At 34.4% G+C, this 21,628-nt stretch overlaps 1 protein-coding gene across 5 annotated transcripts in view; it reads left to right on the forward strand.

Moving 5' to 3' along the window:
• Positions 1-21,628, forward strand: part of LOC142344457 (FRAS1-related extracellular matrix protein 1-like) — a 77,140-nt gene that overhangs the window by 19,519 nt on the left and 35,993 nt on the right. For all 5 annotated transcript variants that reach the window (XM_075396110.1, XM_075396114.1, XM_075396111.1 and 2 more), the window contains exons 2-7: positions 1,185-3,152; positions 3,713-3,829; positions 4,450-4,637; positions 12,811-12,974; positions 13,409-13,510; positions 13,896-14,044. In XM_075396110.1, coding sequence (XP_075252225.1) covers positions 1,185-3,152; positions 3,713-3,829; positions 4,450-4,637; positions 12,811-12,974; positions 13,409-13,510; positions 13,896-14,044 — 2,688 coding nt within the window. The remainder of the gene's footprint in view (positions 1-1,184; positions 3,153-3,712; positions 3,830-4,449; positions 4,638-12,810; positions 12,975-13,408; positions 13,511-13,895; positions 14,045-21,628) is intronic.

Raw genomic sequence — 21,628 nt, forward strand, 5'->3', positions numbered from 1 at the left:
GATTAATTTTTGATAATTTTCTTACTTGCAGAATCATTTTGCTAGCCTGCTGCAGTTTTGATTTAAGAAATCTATATAGGAGTAAAAAAAATGGAGTATAACAAGACGTGTAAACGAAAAACTTTGTCTAATAAAATGCGACTGTAGTGTAGAAGTAATGTGGTGAAAGAAATCATTCTATCATAAAGAAAATTATAGTTACTACAAATTTAAGTGAACAAAGTATGTATTTTTTTCAGTTATAATGATTGTAGTGGAATAAGATACATATTCAAAATTTGACCAAGCGTGCAATAAGAAACAATTTACCAGAAAAAAACAACAGATATCATCTCTGTTTAATTTTCCCGGAACGATTTTTGCTGGTTTGATCAGAAACAGTCGCAAAATCACAATATCTCAAACCAAATCTTGAAAAAATGTACTCATTTAGCCGACAAGCTCATTTCTCTGGAAAAGTCGGATTTGAAAACGTTGAATTTTCAAATTTTATGTCATACAATAAATCTTTTGGTTTAAAACTCATTTTAAGCCTACTATATCGTGGTCACTTTTAGAGTACATTGGGCCATCTTTTTGAGCTTTTCTCTCAATTTAATGTGATCAGATAGATTGTCCGACGAGGCGAAAGAAAAGGTCATTGAAATTGCACATTTTTTCAGAGTTTTCGTCAATTGAAACTGAAGTTGCTTATTTTAGAAAACTATCATATCGTTTAATACCATTATCTACCATTAATTACCATTATCTACAAAATGTGAAATTTCTCTAAAATTTTTGTCCTTTTTCTTAGGGCTTCTGTACGATATAACAATTTCCTAAAAAAATTTTGATCTACCCGAACAAAGTGGGGAGAGGGTAAAAAATTCAAAGAAAGGCTCAATACACGGGTTGAGATATGAAATGGACTGCTCACATTCGATTTATTAAATTGTTTATCTGTCGAGTTGATAATCATCGCTATGGTAACCAATTTAAAAGTTAAATTAATTTTTGCGCATTGAAAAATCCTAGCATAACCGTCTAACCAGATTATGCCTTGCTTGACTTAGAAATTGTAAGACATCTTATCAGCTCTGAAATTTTTCTCAAATCACTGAACATGAGAGAATTTTCTGAAAATTTCTCAAATCACTGGCACTACCACACTAGTTCTCCCCATCAAAAAACCTTTCCTGTTTCAGACGTTTCCCTGTGACTTCAAACAGGGCACAGTCGTGTACTCCCACAATGGGGCGCCCCCCTCTCTTCTAAAAGTCGACTACGTTGGCTTACGACTCTACCAAGTGCCCCGAAACATCAAAAACACCCTCCCTGATGTAACAAATATCGTCTTACCAATTCGCATTATTGGCGACCAAAGTTCATTCAAGTTTATCAACTTCAAACAAAATTTAACGGTCGACAAAATCAAAGGAACTTCAAACGCCATAAGCGACGACACCGTGGACTTCAAACTGAGCCCGATCACTTTGGGCAAAAAATTTCTCTCATGCATAGTTTCTGTCAATTTCCTGGAAGAAAGTTGGCCCAAATATGGCAAATTGGTCTATTCAAACGCAGCAGGTGCACAAGAAAATGTTGAAACTATTTTGCAGTCTTGCAGTGAGTTTTTAAATGCAGGGTACAGATATGAGCATTATCAACCAAATTCGCCCAAATGGGATTTTGTCCCGATCAAAATCGAAGTCGTGGATTCAAGTTCGGGTCTGGGGTTACAAAGTGAGCGAGTGTTTGTGCCAATTTACATCGCCGAGGCGTGTGAAAACACACCACCCAAGTTCAAAACAACAAACAACCCCGTGATTATTGTAAACAATATGAACTTCAAAAGCTTGGCAATAAACAACATAGCGGCCGAAGATGCTGAAACTAAAAAAGAACTTCTGATTTACAACATAAGCAAACCACTCGAGTCGGGAATGGGCCAAATTATGAAAAGAGAAAACGAAAAACACGTGCCAGTGAGTTCATTTTTGGAAAAAGATTTAGAAGATTTCAAAATTATCTACTACCCGCCGGGTCGCGAGATAAATCATAACGGCGAAGATTACCTGTTTGAAGTTACAGTTTTCGATAGCGAGTACTTATGCAGCAAGCCCATGTCCGTTCAAATTCAAATGTCGAAGTATATTTCTAACACACCATGGGCAAGTGTGAACCAAGAATTGGTTGTTGTTGAAGGACAAGAAGCGACAATTACTGAGAAAAGTTTGAAAATTGTGGATAGAGATAGTGTTGCTGACGTCACAATTACAGTTCGGGAACCTCCGAGTTATGGAACTTTGCTTATAAACGGGAGGTCAAACAAGATGTTCTCGGTTGCGGATATTGCCGAGGGGAAGTTGAAATACGTTCACGACGGTTCAGATAGCACTGAAGATGAGATAACTCTGGCACTGAAAGACAAAACTATGAATTCTAACCGAGTTATGTTTCGAATTAAAATTCTGAGTGTCGATGATACCAAACCGAAAATGCTTCGTGTTGTATCGCTGAATGTTAACCAATGGTCGACAAATGCCTTGACGTCTGAAAACTTGGTTGCGGAGGATTCTGAGTGTCCGAACCACATTCTGGTGTATAAAATTACCTCCCCTCCAAAACACGGAACAGTTGTTAAAAAATTCCCCTTTGATATTACGGAAACCAGTATTTCAGAATTTACCCAAAGCGATCTCGGAAAAGGATTGATCTTTTACAGACATCAAGACGATCAAACCTCCGATGACAGCTTCGAGTTCGAAGTCGAGGACTGCGTCGGGAACCGTTCGCCAACGTCGTCAATTGACATCGCGGTTCTGCCCAACTTTGACAAACCTCCCCGACCCGATCAGTCAGCAACTCACCGAGTTACAGTTCGGGAGACCCAAGTTAAGGCGATAACGTCCAACATTCTGGGGTACACTGATGCAGACACGAAAGCTGAGAACATCATTTTCCGAGTTCTAAGCGCTCTGCATTTTGCGGACAGTTTTGAACAGGAGGACGCTGGACAGTTGATATTGAGTGACGAGGAACCAGAAAGGGGGAAATCGTATAGGGATATTGACACCTTTTCGCAGATGGATGTGGAAAAGGGGAGGTTGTGGTACGTGCCGCCCAAAAGTGACCTGGGAATGAAAAATCGGGAGGTCCATATGCTGTATGAGGTACGTAAGTGTGTGGAATTGGGCATTTTGAACTGCATTGCTTGTGATTTTCTTCGATTTTTCAGACCCTTTACTCTCATCCATCAAGGTGAATTTGAAATACTGTTTTATGTTTGAAGATTGAGAGAGAACAACCACGTGTAAATTGTGCGTAAGATAAGCTGGGCATAGCTTTACAAGAAGTAAACTTCAAAATAAACTTAGCTAGAGAAATAAAGACTTCGAGAATAAGAATGAAAGAGAGGGTGGATTGTAAAAGATGCTCATTACATAAGTTGGTGCAATGATTAGAAAGCTAGGCTTGTAAGCAGAAGATGCTGGTTCGAATCCAATGCTGGTTCATTTGGATAGTAGTTGCGCCTGGTTTGATCCCTTAACTTTTCCCTCAATTTATACCTCCCAAAATTTTTTTCCCTCAATTGTTCCCCTTTACTTTTCCCTCCCAAAATCAAAGAGGGATCGATTTTTTTCTGTACATGTCTCATAATTACATCTTTTTTGCGCATGTAAACATATTTTTGTGTACATGTTTTCTGTTTTGATAGAATGCACCTTTTTAGGTCGACGATTCTCTGATTGGGGAGATGTCTCTGACAGTGTTGAAGACGAATGCTCTCAACATCTCCCTCGTGGCAATAGATGATCAACCACCCTCAGCGACCATCCGGACCATTGAGGTATGCCTTCGACTTATTTTGAGAGAGAAAGAGCAAAGGTGGAAGCAGATTAATAAACAGAAAATTGTGTAATTTGTAATTTTTTTCAAACTTGTGGGTGCTCTATTCATCACACGGCTTGTCACTGCACGCAACCAATCGATTTTCTTTAAGCGACAGATCGATGTCGTTTTATTCGGAGTATTCGTGAAATTTTTGAAAACCGCTAATGAATGCTAAGTTGATTGACATTTGATATGTTTAACATACTTTCTTTTGTGACGTCCTAGCCTCAGTGACGTCTTGGCTTGAGGTCTCAGATCAAAATGACAGCTAATCAAACCTTCCCAAACTGAAGTGAGATCTGATCAGACTTTCATGCTCTCAAAATGATTTTTGCGTTATAAACGCGCTCGAACCCAAATCATATCAGATTGTCCCAGACAAAAATGACCCCCTGATCAGAAAACTAGGTCTAGCCCATTTTTCTGCGCTTTCATGCGCTCGTTTTTTTTCAGGGCTCGAAGGTCTGATAAGATGTGTTTTTTTCTTTGGACCTCATTCTAAGAATTCAACTCAATTTTTGTCTTCATATTTGTGTCTTAGCACTGTGTTATCAATGCCTTGATTATGTTGTACAGGTTGAGGACTCGACGTTCCGAATCATAGACCAGACAGACATCAAGATCACAGATGTGGATAGTGAATTGAAACAGGTGCAGATGAAGATGAGCGATCTACCCCAACATGGACTCCTGATGGTCGGGGGTCGTCCTGCAGACACTGAAATGTGGGTCAATGTCACATACCTCGACAAGATGAAATTCCGGTTAGTTTAAATCTGATACTGTCATATTTGTTGCTAGGCTACCTGATTTTCCCAAATTAGAGCTTTCATTTTTGATATTTTCTTAATTTTTGTTGCATTAATGTTATGTTTTGTATCAGTTCATTTATATGTGCGGAGACAGCATGCGTTTTAATCAATTACAAACTATATATTGTGTTTTTTGCTGAAAGAAACATATTGTCATCGAAGAATTTTTCCTCAAGTTCTACAAAACGGGGGGGGATTTGGGTTCCCGGATATTTTCCACATATTTCTCTGATCCTAGCGGGGAGATCCGGGGGATCTAAGATCACCTATATTCATGCTTTGTGTTTGCTGCAACAAAATTTAACAAAATTTAACAAAACTTAAAATGTTTCCTTGGTATCTGAGTAAATTTAAATAGAATTTATTGCCAAAAAAATTAGATGGTAAACTTATATTTTTTTCTCCAAATTTCCAAATGCTACAATACTGGGAGCTATTTTTGCAGTAATGTCAACTATTACGTTTGAGGTAAACTCGATAGAATTTATGAACTGAATCTCAAGTTGAGACAAGTTGGTGACCTAAGTCAACAAGTCAACAGAAACCTATTCCTTGATCACGCGGTGGTCTACGTCCGCAAATCCAGATATAGAACAAAGTAATCAAAGATACGTCATTATATCACACTTTAGTCATAGCTATGCCACACAACACCTGTCCTGCAATCAGTGTGAGTGGTTAGCCAAGATTAACCAAGATTGCCCTAATAACCAGAGTAGGGTTTATAACTTATAACAATGGTCTACACTCTCTTATGCTGGCCTGATTAGTTAGAGGCTAATTGTCCGGTTTAGAACGGCTGTTGTACTTTTGTAGTTCAGGTATGAAGTTCGCCAATCTTTTTTGGAGGACCACAGTGGAATAGATTTTGGTTCCATGCCGGAAATAGGACTAAGTCACTCCTCTATCTTAATTAATACGAGTTAATGGTGCCTCTCAATTACCCTAATCTCAATTAATCAGAAAATTATTTTAAAAAAAATAGACTGCGTTTGTATTTTCCAATTAAAATAGTTTAAGTTTGATTGCACTCGTCCAGAAAGAGGGGAGTTCAAAATGAGTGTCTGGTCAAAAAAATGAACTATCAGTGTTGGATGATATAACTATTGTTGGGATATGCTTAAGTTAACCAGGTCATTGTTTATACAATTTCTTTCTTGGATAAATTAAATACACATATATCAAAAAAAACTTTTTGTTTTTTAAAAAATGTACAAATTTTTTTGAACTGGCCGGGTTTTTGTGAGACTATCAGGTTATCCTTCATTTATGCTTGATTATACAAGAGTTCTTGCAAATATATTATTTTAGATAACACTCACACTTTTGAGATTATTACTAATTTGTTACATTTTAGTTGGCATTGAAATTCCAATTATATGGGTGGCACGTTCAAAATGTGTCCCAAATGACCATTTCGATTTGTTCGTGATTAGAAAGGATGAGAATTTTGCGATTAGCTAAGATTCTATACAGAGATGTCTAACTAAAAAAAAACTAAAATATTCCTGAACAACTACGATTCTTAAACTCAAAAACTTATTCCAAATTTGAACCTTTTAACAAAAAAATTTGACGTATTTGAAGCTAAAGGTTAAGAAGAAAAGGGGAATACTCTAATTACGACAACGTTTAGGTCAAGAAGGTTTGAATTTCGATCAAAATATTTTTCTGTTAATTGGGTAGTTTTAATTTCAGGCAAGCGTGCGTCGTTTTCCCTAATCAAATTCACCTGGATCGCATTTGGCATATTGTAAATAGGTCTTTACTAGTCTACAGTTCGCATTGGACCTCATAGCGAGATACTTTGACAAAAGTGCAAATGTTTAAGGTCGATATTTGCTTAAGTTTACTTCTCTCTTATAATTTCGGCCAGGCTTTGTACTATTAATTTGTAGTTTAATTACGAAAACATCAAAAAGTCGTGCTGTGTTTACGCACTTTGCATTGAGAAATAGCTATAACTCAAGTATAAATAAATTCTTGTTCGAACATTCCTTTCAAAGCAATTTGAACTTCAATGAAAGAAAAACCAAATGCTAATTTTTTTCACACATTTTTGATAGTCGGAACTTTGATAGTTTCTCAAGAAAGTTTTACAAACATAAGCAACACGTTTGAGAATATTTTGACATGCGGAATTGAAGTTTAATCGCACTTTAAGAACAAGTTTCATGTCTGTGAACAAAAAGCGACTTAAGGGTATAGTATAGTTGAACGCAGCAGTAATTTTACGGATTTTAGGTTTGTGAAGGAAAGCCCAAACCGGGAGTCTGTCGTTATGTATGTAGCTTTGGGTTATCAATTTAGGGTATATAGAAAATAATTTTGAGCTATTCCTACATTTGGGACAATTGTCAGCACGTTACAGACAAATGTCCTAACTTATGTTTAACATTTTAGATTATTGTTTTTGAATATTTCCAATTTTGCTCTTAACGGTCTTCTATCACTTTTGGTAGAACAGTAATCCAGCAATGATGCCTGGTGTGGGGTTTTCTAATTTTCTATTTTACGGAAAAGTCACGAGTTACAGAAGCATCTCAAAAACAGGATCTTTTCCATTTCTGACACCCCTTCCTCCAGTACGTTATGCACCCCCCAGGTACGAAGTGCGTAAAATTATATAGTAAATCTTGAAGTCAAAATACAACAGGTGCGTCTGAGGGGGCGCAAATAATATGAATCTACTAAGCTGTGGGCACAAACCAAAAAGATCCCAAAACGTCTGCGACGCTCGCCAGGAAAAGTAATTTTGCTACGACTCTTGACCTGATTATAATTTCTATTTGTTTAATAATGAAATTTGCTTCGATCGATAATGAAAAAGCCATGGACGTAAAAGTCTTTCAAAATATCAATTAATTTGATGGATCAGCGTAGTTTTATAGAATTTAGATGTTCTGATTGAATGATAACATTCCTTATGTTATTTTTCGAGCGATTGCTTGTATTGTAATCATTTACAAAAAAGCGAAAAAGTCTTTTTGCTGTTATTGATGTGTACAATGTCTGGAACTTTGCAAATAAAATACAGGATCGTTTCCAGAAAATCCAGTTGAAACCAGATCTTTTCGGTTATTCCCTCTTAACTTTGTGTTAGATAACTAATGGAGTTTACAAACAAACTTAGACGTTTTTAAGTTCAGTTTTCAAGTCAGTTACAGCAATATTGAAGCCGTAGAACCATTATGACAAAATATGCCTTTAATGTCGACTCCTAATTGGCGGTATGAAATTATAGAGGGAAGAAGTGTTATAGGGGTTAAATGATAGAGAGGTTAAATGATAGAGGGGTTAAATGATAGAGGGGTTAAAAGATACGGGGTTAAAATATGCGCGGTTAAATGAATCGGGGTGAAAAGAAGTAGAATCATTTTGTGGCCCCATAACAACTTAGAAGTTAACAATGTTTGAATAAATCTTATTCTTCCTCAATTCATTTTACTGTTGCCATAAATGCATTAATTTCATTACTTTGCTGTTACTTTATTTCGTAAATGAGCAACTTTTGTACGTTTTTCAAATAAATAAGATGAGAAACAGTTAATATGATTAACCAAATATGAACAGGGGTTGCAAAATTGAGCGAGGGAACAACATCGAAAACGTTCTCAAAAACTGTGCATTGAGCAGAGCAAGTAAGGGCGATCTAATTGAAAGCCAGAAAAATTTCAATTTTCTTAAAATCAAAGCCTTATTTTTTTCTCATTGTCTAAAGGCTTTTTTGTTAAATCGGCATTATCTCGCACACTAATTTTTAACTGAACAGGCCATTAAATGGTTCAATCTTTCAACGAGATTTTTTCTGCAGTATTTTGAACTTTAATTTGCCTAAGTTTTTATTTTTTCGCAGAAAGTTCTTGCCTTTGATTAGAAGTTGACATAAAACAACTTCCGTGATGGCCTGTAAATAAAAAAGCAAGCCAAAATATGTCTAAACGAGAAAAATTGTGACTTAGAGGAAATTAGAGAAGGGAGAAAATATGAACAATGGTCTCCCAGAGTCTCCACGGAGAGTGTATTTAAGTACTGAACCATTACAAAATTAGTATATCATTAAAAAGCAGTACTGAATGATTATATTTCAAAAAATTGGGATAAAATTACAGTAAAAAATTTTAGTTTGTTAATTAGACTAGCCAGTGTATATATTGAAAAGATCATGAAGTGGACAAGTAAAAACAGTAAAAAATCAGTTGGCGTCTCACACAGTGATCTTTGCATATGGCGAACTGAACTTTCAGCTAGTTTTTGAAAATTAAGATAAAATTATTTTTGACATGGTTACCTTACTTTATTTCTAGTCCCTGCTTTTCGATTAATTCACTCACTGCTTTTTGTAGTTTGCGTGTAGTTTCAATTACCAGCCATTGTTTTTCAGTGTCCAGAGTATAGTCCAGACTTTTTTGTCCAACCAGGTTTTGGTACGACTTATGATCAGATTATTGTTCTTTCTTCTGTTTCTAATGAAATTACAATTGTACATGTTGCTGTTTTTTTCTTTCTCGTGTCAATGTTTTCAGCGTCTGGATTTGCTGAAAAGAGTGGAAAAAATAGAGGCTGAAAATTGTGTTGTAAATGAACAAAGTTCCTTTAAATTTTCTCTCCCTTTTTGTCTAATTCCCAATTCTTGACGGCAGAGTTGGGCAAAAGCCTCGACCCGGGTAGCTTGCGGTAACCACCCTTTTATCGACATGGTCGTGCATTACAATTACTTGATTGAAGTCTGTTCGTAACAGTCTGCTAGTATTTTGTATGATAGGTGTCTCGAAGCAAACTGGCCCAAAGATTAAAAGATCGGCCATATTTGGTCTCAAACAAAGTCCGCGAGTCTTAAAGAGTCAATGATCCACTTTCACTCTCCAGTAATGAAAAGCTAACATTAGGTCATTAGTCTACTTAGCTTAGAAGTATTGAATTAAGCTCAAACTCAAATTTAAACTCATTCTCTTTGAAACTTTCAAAATGTCTGTCATAAAAGTTGGGCGCACAATCTATTCAACAATATTATTATCAGTTTGCCGTTTCTATGTTTATAGCTATTAAATTTTGAATTGCATTACAATCAATGTATAGTCTAGTATTAAATACGTATCTAGATTTTGTGAGATCTTCAAACAATCGAATTAGACTCAACGCTGTGCAGTTTTGAGATAAATTTGGAAAGCATGATTGTTACAACTTTGTTAAACAGTGTCAAGATGAAATTTGAATGGCATTTAAATTTAACGATTTGTGTACTATTTTCAGGAGAATGTGCTTTTAAAGGTATAAAATAATTCCCATGAGTTTACGAAAATAAATCAAGTATGTATTTAACAATTGAGGTAGCTGTTAGCAGAGATTGTAAGGATAAAATAACAAAAACAGTCAGCTAACCTCGGGTGAATTGCTCTCAAACGACTGGCGAGCGGTTCGATTCCTCGGAAGCTAGCTGCAGCTTAGAGGCTAGATTTATCTAAATTGGAGCGGGGCTTAATTGCTCGTACGATCGAAGATGTACGATCAGATACTTAAAATTATTGTTTTGGTTTTGACAGCAGACAAAATTGAAAAGTCTAATCAAAAAGTTTTATTGAAAATTTTCGAAATGTCTGTTATTCATCAGAAGCTTTTCATGACAATTTATTCAAAAAGCAACCCATGAGCGCGCTTGGACTTTTCACTTCTTGGATAGTTATTCATTAAATTCAGTTTTGATAGACGCCTCATATTGTTTTAAAATAAAGCAGAAAAACGATACCGACGGTTCTTGTCAAATTTAACGACTTCGGTCAGGTCAGATTTTTTTTGTAAATAACATTTTTCTTTTTTAAAAGTGACTGAGATTGCCTTGCTACTTCATTTTTTTTTTCATTTCTCTGTCATGCAGAATTAAGGAGAAAGGCAAATCAAGAAAATTGGTTAACAATTATGTCCAGAGAAAGTTAAAGGATCTCTGCGCTGGAGAAAGCCCTGATGTTCTCAATGATGATTATATAGGCCTCTTGTTTATTTAAAAAGCGACAAAATTATAACTATATCTGAAGCCGACAGCAATATTCAGCTTCATAAAACTGAAATTAAAATATCTTCATTTAATCTGAACCAAAAAAAATGAAAACCCATTTTCAAAACATTGCTAAACTGCATCGGTTTGTTTTGCTTGCAATCTGTGTTTGAATATAGTTTTGATTACCACACTATGATGAAAATTTAGTTAAAATAAATATTAGCAACTAATTGTATGTTAAAAAGTACAACCGTAGCCAACTATCGTACGGCATTGCTCTCGAACGAAGAACGAGCTCTTGGCTTTGTCGTTAGCCAGAAGGGGCCATGGAAGTCTAGCCTAATCTTAACTGAGCGAGGAGGAAAAGGAGTATTTAAATGAGTGTTTTGAAAAGGGGTGAGTAAGAAGGAATTATTAAAGATAGATGGTGAAAGAGAGAACGAGTTGGGGAGAAATGGCGTGAGGAGAGAAAATGAGGGAGGCAGTGGTGTATTTTGAGGTGGCTCTAAATCAGCAAAAAACGGGACCTTATACCTTGCAAATTTTTTGTTCTCAACAGCTTTGCTGAACTGCATATTTAGAGACTAGTAAAGCCCTAAAAGAACTGTTCAGCAAATTAAGGCTCTCTCCGCTTTGCCTGTTTATCGCGTTTCTGAAGATGAAAAGTAAAAAAAAATCAGACAAGCACAAGAAATCATGGGGTAATATAATTGCTCAGAACTTTGTTTGAGAGCAATTATCAACAAAGGCATTATAAAAAAAATCAGGTTAAGTGCGTCAAAAAGATTACAACTCCTTTTTTTAGGATCTAAAAAGAATCTTGTTATGGTTAGAATAAAAAAGGAGCAGATTATGTCCTACGTAAAAATCAATTCAGTCCGAGAATTGTTGATTCATCTACCAAAAAACCTAAAACAACCTACCACAACTAAAAGAAGTTAAGGTTTGTAATAACAAAAATAAAAATCTTTAATTTGTATACCATAATAGCAGCAACTGCAATAAAAATTAATATTTTGACGCAAGGAATAAATTCTCAATAAAAATATTTTAAATGAAAAATTACAAAGGTCCGCGACTTTTCAAAACCAACTAAACAATAATGAGTCAAAGACAATTAATTGAAGAATTAAATATGTTGCTGCACTAATTGATAACCATAAGATTACACAGACAGAAAAAAATAAGGAGAAACAATTCCAGTTATGGGGAGAGGTTGTTGACATTATGCAATTCGTATATAAGTCTAGTTAATTATTCGTTCTTCAAAGAGTAGTTTTCCAAGTTCTCGTGCACAAACTCTACTATCTGGCTTTTGCTTACATGTAAATTTTTATCAATGAAATTTGAGTCGAGCCTTAAGAAAAGGTTTAGAAGTTTTCTCGTATATGTGGACAATGAAAAAAAATTGTCTTGCCTCATCAAGAAAGATCCCGTAAATGAATCTCAGAGCTTTTCAGCGCTGAACCATCACATTTCGAGAGTAAAAAATTTATTTCGGTTCTGAAATATTGCATCTCCAGAAAATCTTAGGTCCCTTTATGTGCAGTTTTTCCTCATTATGATTACATTGAAGTCATAGAGTTCGCGCAGGCTAAACTTCTCCTGTATAGTCTAAAAATTACTCATATCCCAAAATTAAGTCTGAGCAGAATAACATCACACTTTTGTAGCTTATATCTGGTAATTTTTATAATACTATACACACTATTTATACTTAAGCTAGTTTGTAGGCAATTAACACAAAGCCCATTTGGCTTAGTGGTTGCGAATTGCTACGCAAATTAAATGTTACAAGTACCCACGTGGAAGTTCAAATCGCATATAAAGAAAACCTTGTTGGCGGGAGTTAAGCTGAACATAATATTTTTCTTGACGTAAATTTTATTCAAAAATCAGACTGGCCATTGTAAATTGTGACATGAACAGATTACTGCTCATCCAGAAAAACAGAATGTCTTTAGACCAATTCAGAGCGGATTTACTCTGCCACCAAAGTCCGGGTTAGCAGAAGCAATAATATGACAAAATAGTTGTATCTATTAAACAAAATGGTACAAACCGACAAAAAGAACAAACTGCGTCTTATCAAAAGTGTTTGATTCGCTTTTGAATGTGATTCAAATTTAGATACGACCATGATGGCTCAACCTCGATGACAGACAGGTTCTCGTTTCAAGTGAGAGACGGAGCCAATAACATGAGGAAGTACTGGGTTCCCATCAACATATTCCACATCAGTGACCACGCCCCTGTACAACACGAACAACTTGACACCGATCTCGAAGTCAAAGGTTAGCTCAGCGTCAACCGAGTCGGGACATCATCAATCGATTTGAGACAAGAACTTAATTATTTTAGAGTTTTGTTATCGTTTAAGATGATTCAATAACCCAATTATTTGAGAAATAAGATCTTGCACATCGCTTAAGATCTTGAAAATATCTTTAAAAAACATATCTATGACCTTTTCATCAGATTATGCGTCAACTGACTAAGTGTTTGTAAGACATGGAACATGTTGTGGTCCCGAACACAAGTAACACGAACATTTTTATCTAAATATTTTTGTCAATCAATTATTTCAATCATGTCAAGCAAGCTGACAACCAATGAGATCAAGCAGAAATTCCGTAACAATTTCCGTCGAGCCCCGATAACAAAAAAAAACTTAATGCTCAGAATTGCAATTTTCCTCTGCTGTTAAATTAAGCTGTTCTTTTTTCAGAGGGTGGCAGCATAGTGATTAGTGATCACAATCTGAAAGTCATGGACGTTGACACTCCGGATGAGAGAATCATGTATCTCATTGTCAAGTACCCCGACAAAGGTTACAACAATACATTAAACACTAAATAATTGAGATAGCGTTTTCTTTTCACCCAAGGGAAAGAGGACTTAGGGAAATGAAAGAAGATTAATAAATGGGACATGCGTTGATTGTCTAATTTTTAAATTGAACTTTGATTTTGCAAATGACATCATGTTGTTAAACAGGAATAAGATTTATGCTACTACGAATTTATCATTTTATCATGGGAAAAATGTTTTTCGATTTATTATCGCTAACGCAGTTTGATTCAGAAAATCTAAAACACAGTAGCTCAGAAAAGAAACAAACGAATCTAAGATTTAGTTTAAAAATTAGTTATAGTACAAAAATAGTTTTTTATTGAAATCCGAAAATATATATGTGAGCCTAAGTTGTTACCCAGGTGTTATAAAGAATGATGGGAACCTGGTTGTGAGTAACCGGTTCTCCCAGGCGGACGTGAATGCCGGCAGGATCAGCTACCAGCACAACCAGAGGGAGATTGGGGTGGACGCTCAAATTGACAGTTTCCAACTTATGTTCACAGACCAGGTTAACTCATAATTATTAAACTCTTTCATAACCCTAATCTTTTTACTACATTTTTACACAATTATTTAATGCTAACAGTCAAGCCACTTTGTTTAGCCTTCTAATCGATATCTCCATCCAGCATTATTATACCAAATTATTCGTCTGACAAAAAGATTTTTCGAATTCATAGCATAAACAATCAGTATTTAACTTTGCGATAAAACTAACAATGCACTCTAAAACTTGAGAAAACGGTTTCCGATACTGTTATACCGAAAAGCATCTTAATTTAAAAATAGTAAATTTGAACTGATCCGCAAATAAATATGATTCCCTAATCTTGCCGCCTAAGCTGCAATCACCGGTCTCCTGTCAATGACAAGGACAGATTTCCATCGCCTAGTTTGTTTTCGCGGTTTCAAATCTCTCCGGATACTAAATTTTTGCAGTTAGCTTTTGCGAACTGTATCATCCGCTATACTGTAAAATACGGTTGCATTACTCGATACTCATTGTTCCGACCCTCTTGAGGGGGGAGGAACTATATACTCAAATGGGTTTTTTTTTGTTCCGTGAATTTTCGCCGCTCGATATATTCATCGTAGAGAGTTGAGACTGGTATCATTAGAGAGCTCGTCCAGCGTAGAATATGGAATTAAAAAGATTTTTTTAATTTTCGTTTTCTACAGCGAGTTATCGAGGTTTAAACTTCTGAGAAAAGAAGAGTCACGTTGTTTTTATTCACATTTTCCGGAATTTTTGCCTAAAATTTTGCTAAAATTTGTTATAATTTTTAAGAATAGTGTCGTTGATGTTATTTTTGAAGACGAACAAGCATTGTTGATTGTTTTGATTTAATTTTTTTGGTCAAAAAATCTGGATAAACATTTCAAAATTTAGCCTTTTTCATCAAAAACAGCACGAAATAAGCTACTTTAGTCCACTTTGATTAAATTTGCCGACAGTACACCCCCAAACAACACTCATAAAATCTTTTTAGACTCAGAGGGGGGCTATTTCTACTTCAGAGTCCGCTGAGAGTGCACTGTAGTTAAAACTTTGCCGTTTTTTGCTAACTTTACTCGTTGATTATCAAAAATGCAGAATTTATTTAGAGTTTTCAACTAACAAATTATCTATATCTACAACATTCGAAAAATCAATTGTTCTTAACGGACAATAAGTATTAGCAGGGCTAGTTTTCGGCCATTCTTGGACTGTTACAATCCAAAAAAATCGGGTAGTAATCAGTCGGTCTTTTTTTAGTCGGAACAGAACATATCAAATCAAAGCTCAGGAGTGATAGGTCTAACCAATTTGCTTGCTAAGCAGCTCCAAGCTAATGCATTTAGTTTTTTATATGAAAGTTTATGGACGTTTCTTTTTTTAAAAAATAATTGACTTTTCAATAAATAATGGCTGAATTAACTTTTCCTCTATTTTTTTCTTAATTTGTTCAACTTCCAGCTTAGTGTCAGCAAAGGAAGACTGCTTCTTCTTTCTACTGATTTAACATTTATTCTCGGTTGCAGTTTTAAGCCTGAAGTTATTGTTTTCTGTCTTTGATACTACAAGATTTGAGATTTTTGTTTGTTTTGATATTTGCCAGTTTTTCACGTTTTCTAATTTTGTCACATTATAACATTATTGACAGTTCTCATGTCACCTTATTAGCATTCAGAATAAGGCGCAATTGAACATATTAAAATCCTGAAGGATATACATCATCGTTTTAACGGCCTCGACGCCTCTTTCTTGAAGAAGTCAATTGAATTTTTCAATTTTGTCTCTAACTGTCATTTACACTTTGTCGTTTCGGTCGTATGAAATTTCCTGTACAGTGATAGCTTTCATTGGCTTTTCATGGAAGAATAAAAGAACCGATATTCTGATTTTAGTAGACAGCTGATGGCTTTCATGACTTTGAAAACAATCGTTTTCCAAACTTTAAAAAAAAACTTTTTAACTTCGCAATTTTGTTCTTTTTATGTTTCTTTTTGTTACCTAATCTCGTTAGTTAATTACAGGACAAATATGACATTATGGGTGTCAAGGGAATAAAAGGGATTGGTTTCTCAAAATCTTTTTTTAAAGAATTTGTTATGACCTTACTGGCTTCGACACAGGTTTTTCACAAAAAAGTAAATTAATTTGATTTTTGTCATATTTGACGTTCTTTTTGTAGATGCAAGAAATATTCTGGATAATTAGAGGTCTCGAGAGCTTCCTTTTTTGAATAAACGACCCTATTTAAATAGCTCTTTTTGTAATTAATGCCTTTCATGACATTGAATGTAATTTTGTTTCGAAAAAAAATTAAATGTATTACATACTTTAGCACTTCACTTTTTTGTCTACTTGTTACCTAGTCTTACTAATGAATGGCCACGTACTACATTATAGATGTTTGAAGAAGGCTCAATCAAATATATTTTGAGTGCCAAAATTTGGCTTGACGGTTTTGACAGCGTTTTCTGGCAAGTTTCAATCGAAATTTTGTTTGTTCTTTGTTGTTCTTTTTAGCCGCTTTAAAAAATGAATAAGGACAGGTCCTAATGCCCTTCTATGGAAGCAGTGGTAATCGTAAATTTGTGGTAATATTAATTGATTCCTAATGGTATTTATTACTTTGAAGGTAACTGTTTCAAAAAAATAAGTTAATTTTTTCAATTTACTGTTTTTGCTCTTTTTTGTATAATTGTTACCAAACCTTTTTATGGACTGGTCGCATATGTTTTCTGGTGATTTATAAGTTATTTTTGCTTAGTTTTAGGTTTATCTGACGGTATGTTGACTTTGTTATTAAATTTAGTTTTTAAGAGGGACATAAATTTTTTGATGTAATTAATGTTTGTTGTTGTTGTTTGATTTTGCAGTTCGTCTTGACTCGCTTTCTTAATATTGACATATTACAGTAATCTAATGCATCAATTTTTACTCCACTGAGCTATTTGCTTTGGAGGCTATCTTATCGTTCATACAGAATTTTTTGAAAAAGACTTTCGCTTTTTTGGGATTCGCAATAAATAATTTTTGGGTTTTTCTATCTGTTCCTCATTTGGTAGACAATTATGCCAAAATTGTGGATGGGCGGGGTCGGAACCTTATGTGCCATCGCACATTACCGAGCCGCCTTGTTTAGTTCTAAATTTACTCAGCTTTGCTGAATTAAGCAAATTTCTTTAAACGTCGCGTATGCCAACTGTGTGATGTAAAAATAAACAACAATGACCAAACTATACTAAGTTTTTCTTTTTCATGCCCAAATTTTTTACATTTTCTCGGAATCAAGAATTGTAGTTCTTTTCAAACAAGGTCCCAGATTTACCAATCTAGAAACTGCAATTCGCTAAGGCCTATTGTAAACAATTGTCTGAAGCAAGAATGAACAATCTCTAATTTTTAAAGTTTAAAAGTCAATTCGTCTTTCAATACGTCAAAGTTAATTAAATTGTACACTCAATTAGTTAACTTACAAGTACGAGACAGTGTAAAGATTAATAAATCGCACAGAGATTGTGCGACATTACACGCCGTAAACTAATTGAAAACAAACAATTTTTCAATTTTCTTCTATCTTTTGATAATGTTTCATACATTTTAACGATGGCAATCAGTGTTTTTACCCGGCAAATTTTTTATTGGTTCTCGATATCAGTTTTGACATATTGTAAACAGTTTCAAGTAACGTCATTTTTTTGGAGTATACTTGACGCAGTGGAATTTAATTTAACCATCAAGAACAAGTGTCGTATATACCAGCAAATCGATATGTCGCAAACCAACCGTAAAGGGTCTGATGCCAATTTGCTAAGAATTTCGTAAGAGTACATTCTTTGCAGTACTAAATACGTTATATTGGAGGAAGTGCGAATTTGATTTCAACTCCATGTATGACATTCACATGCTGATTATAGTTACTAGCGTTGCGCTCGGATTTATTGTGAAATTGAATTTTGCTTGTCATTCCATTCTGTTCTACTGTTCAATTTGCCCTTGTATGCTTTTCTGAGTCGTAATTTGACAAAACTATTTTTGTTTTGAATCCGATTTGAGTTTTTTCTGCCAGAAAGTATAAAGAATTTGTCAAGAGCATGAATCCCCACTGTTTAAAAATTGCAATTAATTTTATTATATTATTAAAAGAAGCCCGAGTAGTTAATTTAAAATACGTTTGCTTAGGGTCAAGATGTGGACCATAATTCTTTAATTTATTTTTTCTTGTTATTTCATTTAATTGTATCGCGCTCAATCTTCAGCTCCTTTTACTTTTCTGAGATCAACTTGTCTGATAGGGTAGAAATATTTAATCGTTTTTAGCAAATTGTCGTTCCCTGGTACTGCTTACTTTTGTCGCATTTTCATCCCAGCCTTCTCACATCTTCCTTTCCCCATTAGCTTTCTGCATATTGCCCAGAAGCTATTTGTTTTTCAAAAAAGACCGATTTATTAATTAGCTTAAGTTTTTCCATTCTTATTCATGGTGTTTCTTTCTGTAAAATTTTGGTATAAAAACGATAACTGAAGAAATTTATGTACAAAAATTATAATTTTTAATTGTTTGTCGACTCGATTTTTATACATAGAACAAAAATGGTCATTCACTTGCCCCTTTTCAGCTTCATTCTGAAAAATAAATTTCAATAATTGATAGAATTTTCTGCTATTGTTATCTCAAGCGCGTTAATGATATTCGCGTTGACGATGAGCAATAAAATTGCACAAACTATAGATTTTTTGGAGCTTTTGTACACTTCTGAAGTTTGCTTAAAGTTTGCTGGTCTAGCACACGGCGCCATCGCGTTGTCCCCAAAACACAAAACACATAATTCGTTTTTGATGTGTTCAAAATCGATTACTCTTACAAACTTATCAATTCTGGTCTACTTGTAATGAAGCTTCAGCGCCAGACAATCGACGCGTAAGCTAACAGATGAGCGATATTTAAAAAATATGTAACATTATTGACTTTTTAATAGTTGCTTTGTTATATTATTTTATGAGATCAAAAATGAACAAGTTAATATATTTTTTGAGCCAGTCTGTCTTTTACAACTTTATCGCGCACTCTCTAAGACGTTCTGCTAATTATCGTGAACTGTTTGACATTGTTTATGACTTTTGATCAAAATGCGTACAAATTTGAGATTTAGTTTGCTTTATTTTTGTCAAAGCGCTCAAGCTTTAAATTAATTTCCGCTTAAATGACCCCATTTGAAAACAAAATTATAACCAAAATCAATGTAGATTTTATCTTTCTGCTTCACGTCGTACATTTTATGGCCTCGTTCAGAACGGGCTAACGCTCAGTTGAGGGCGCTTTCACATAGTTATGACAAAATCATAAAGTAACACAGATTAAAATCACTTTGTAAGCCGTTTGTTTTCGTTTTGTTAACTCTTAATGATCAAATTAAGACTAACTTAGCTTGCTTTAATCCCGAATTTGACTTCATAACCCATACTGGTTGTTTAAACTTTCCCCCAATGTTTTTAGGCGAAATATCTGAAGGAATTTCCGAACAATTCCTAATTTGCTGTGCTCTGTTTCTTTCCCAATTTTCCATAACACCAGGTGTTTTTAATCAGCAACAGTCCAATCTAAATTAAATCAACTTTATAATTCTCTCAATTAAAATTCCCAGATTTTTATAAGTTGTACACTTTTGCATGGCTACAATTTTATGACAATTCGGTGGAGCATAATTTTTCCCAAGGAATATTTAAATTGGGTCAATTTGTTTTTGGTCGTGATTTAAGAGAAAGTTTTAATTTTATTCTTTTAATATCAAAGATGTGACTTTGATTGAGAAGTTGTTTTTAATTTAAATATATATGAACTTTTCCCATTTTTACAACATCTGAGGTCATTTTTACACTCGAGTTCTTTTTTTCGCTCCTTTTTAGGTCACTTTTCGCTTGTTTAATGTTAATTCTTTTATGAAAATTCATGTTCGCTTTGAAGAATTTTATAATTGTGAAAAATGCAAAAGTCGTAAATTTACTGACAAAAAGTCTATACATAAACGCAATGTAATTTTACTAAGTTGAGATAAAGTTGAAAATTGTCACAAAAATTGATGAAGTAATTTGCACGATTAGGCACCACTAAGTCGATGTCTACTGAGCCGAAAACTATTTACAAAAAATATGGAATGGTGTATTTAAACTATTTTCCAATTTTTGCCCTAGTGAATATTGATGAATGTGATTTATGAAATCATCAAATGAGCAGTTGTTGGGCTTCCATTTCTTAACCCTAATCGTTAATTTTCATCGACTAATTAAAAATACCATTTTTGGAGTAAAATAACTGTTTGGACAACTATAGTGGGTCGTAGTTCTTGAAAATTTTTGTTTGTCGCTGATTTTGTTTACAATTAAGATTTTGAGGTCGGTTTTGTTTGCAGTAAAATTTTATTGTAGGTTTTGTTTGACATCGGCTTAGTTGCCGTCGGCCTAGTTGGACGTTACTAAATTGCACTCACCGTGAGTGATAAATCAGCTTTAAAAATTGAAATGTTTTCCAAAGGCGTGAAAACAATTAAATACATCACAGGTTTTCACACTTCAGAATCAGGTATTCACACTTGAATGCTTTTGTGCAAAATCATCGGTAAACGTTTCATTATAATCTTTTAAATTAAAAAATAATCAATCAAAAACTGCCAAATTTTATCACTCTTGTATAATTATCAAATTAAATTTGAACACTCTCTCGCCTTTTCGCTGTTTTTCATGAATGCTGAGTAAATAATAGTTTAAACGCTTACAATGAAAATATTGTCAGGCTTGAAAACACAAAAACTATCAACAAAATATCTCAAAAACATGTGAATAAACGTTCAAGAGCTTTGTCTGAAAAACTTCTCAATAGCTTCGTTTTCTTCACAAAAATATAACTATTAATACTATCCAGTTTTTAGCAAAAAAAATGCGCTAAATTTTTGGTCGAGATTCTGTATATTCTGTTTTTGGTATAGATTCTCGTAAAAAAAATAGGCTATTTTTCGGTCGAGAATCTATTTTCTTTTATATCTCGAAAAAAAATGTAGATTTCTGTACGAGAATTGCAATTGAAGCTTTATTTTCCAATAAGTCAATCGATAAGTCAATTTATCTTTTTTTCTTGAAGAATTACAAATATTTTTAAATTTTTCTCGGAAAAATATGTTGACCGGTTTGGAACTTGTTTTTTTTACTGACACAGAACTAAGGGAAAAGAAAAGGTCGTTGATTGGTTATTTTATTGTTTGGTTAGAGCGGTGATATTTATTAATAATGTCAGATTGGTTATAGATCAGTGATAACTAATACTAGTAATTAGTGGCTGGATAAGTTTTAAAACCATGTTGTAGATATATTTAACCCTCCCGTGGAAAAGCGCCTGTACGTCCCGGGATTGTTTATTCCGACGCATGCAGGATTCCCCGACCACCGGGGCTCGTAAAAATGAATGAAAGCAGAGCCCAGCCTGAAACAACCTTGGGTAGCGTTCCAGCAGGACTGGAATTTGTTTTGTCTCATTTTAGGAGACTAATTTTGATAGCGCAATGTTTTAAATGTCAATACATTTTGTCACTCTTCAAACAGAAGCAATGG

Source organism: Convolutriloba macropyga, chromosome 8 (genome assembly GCF_964194025.1).
Source record: "Convolutriloba macropyga chromosome 8, txConMacr16.3, whole genome shotgun sequence".
Classification (NCBI taxonomy): domain Eukaryota; kingdom Metazoa; phylum Xenacoelomorpha; order Acoela; family Convolutidae; genus Convolutriloba; species Convolutriloba macropyga.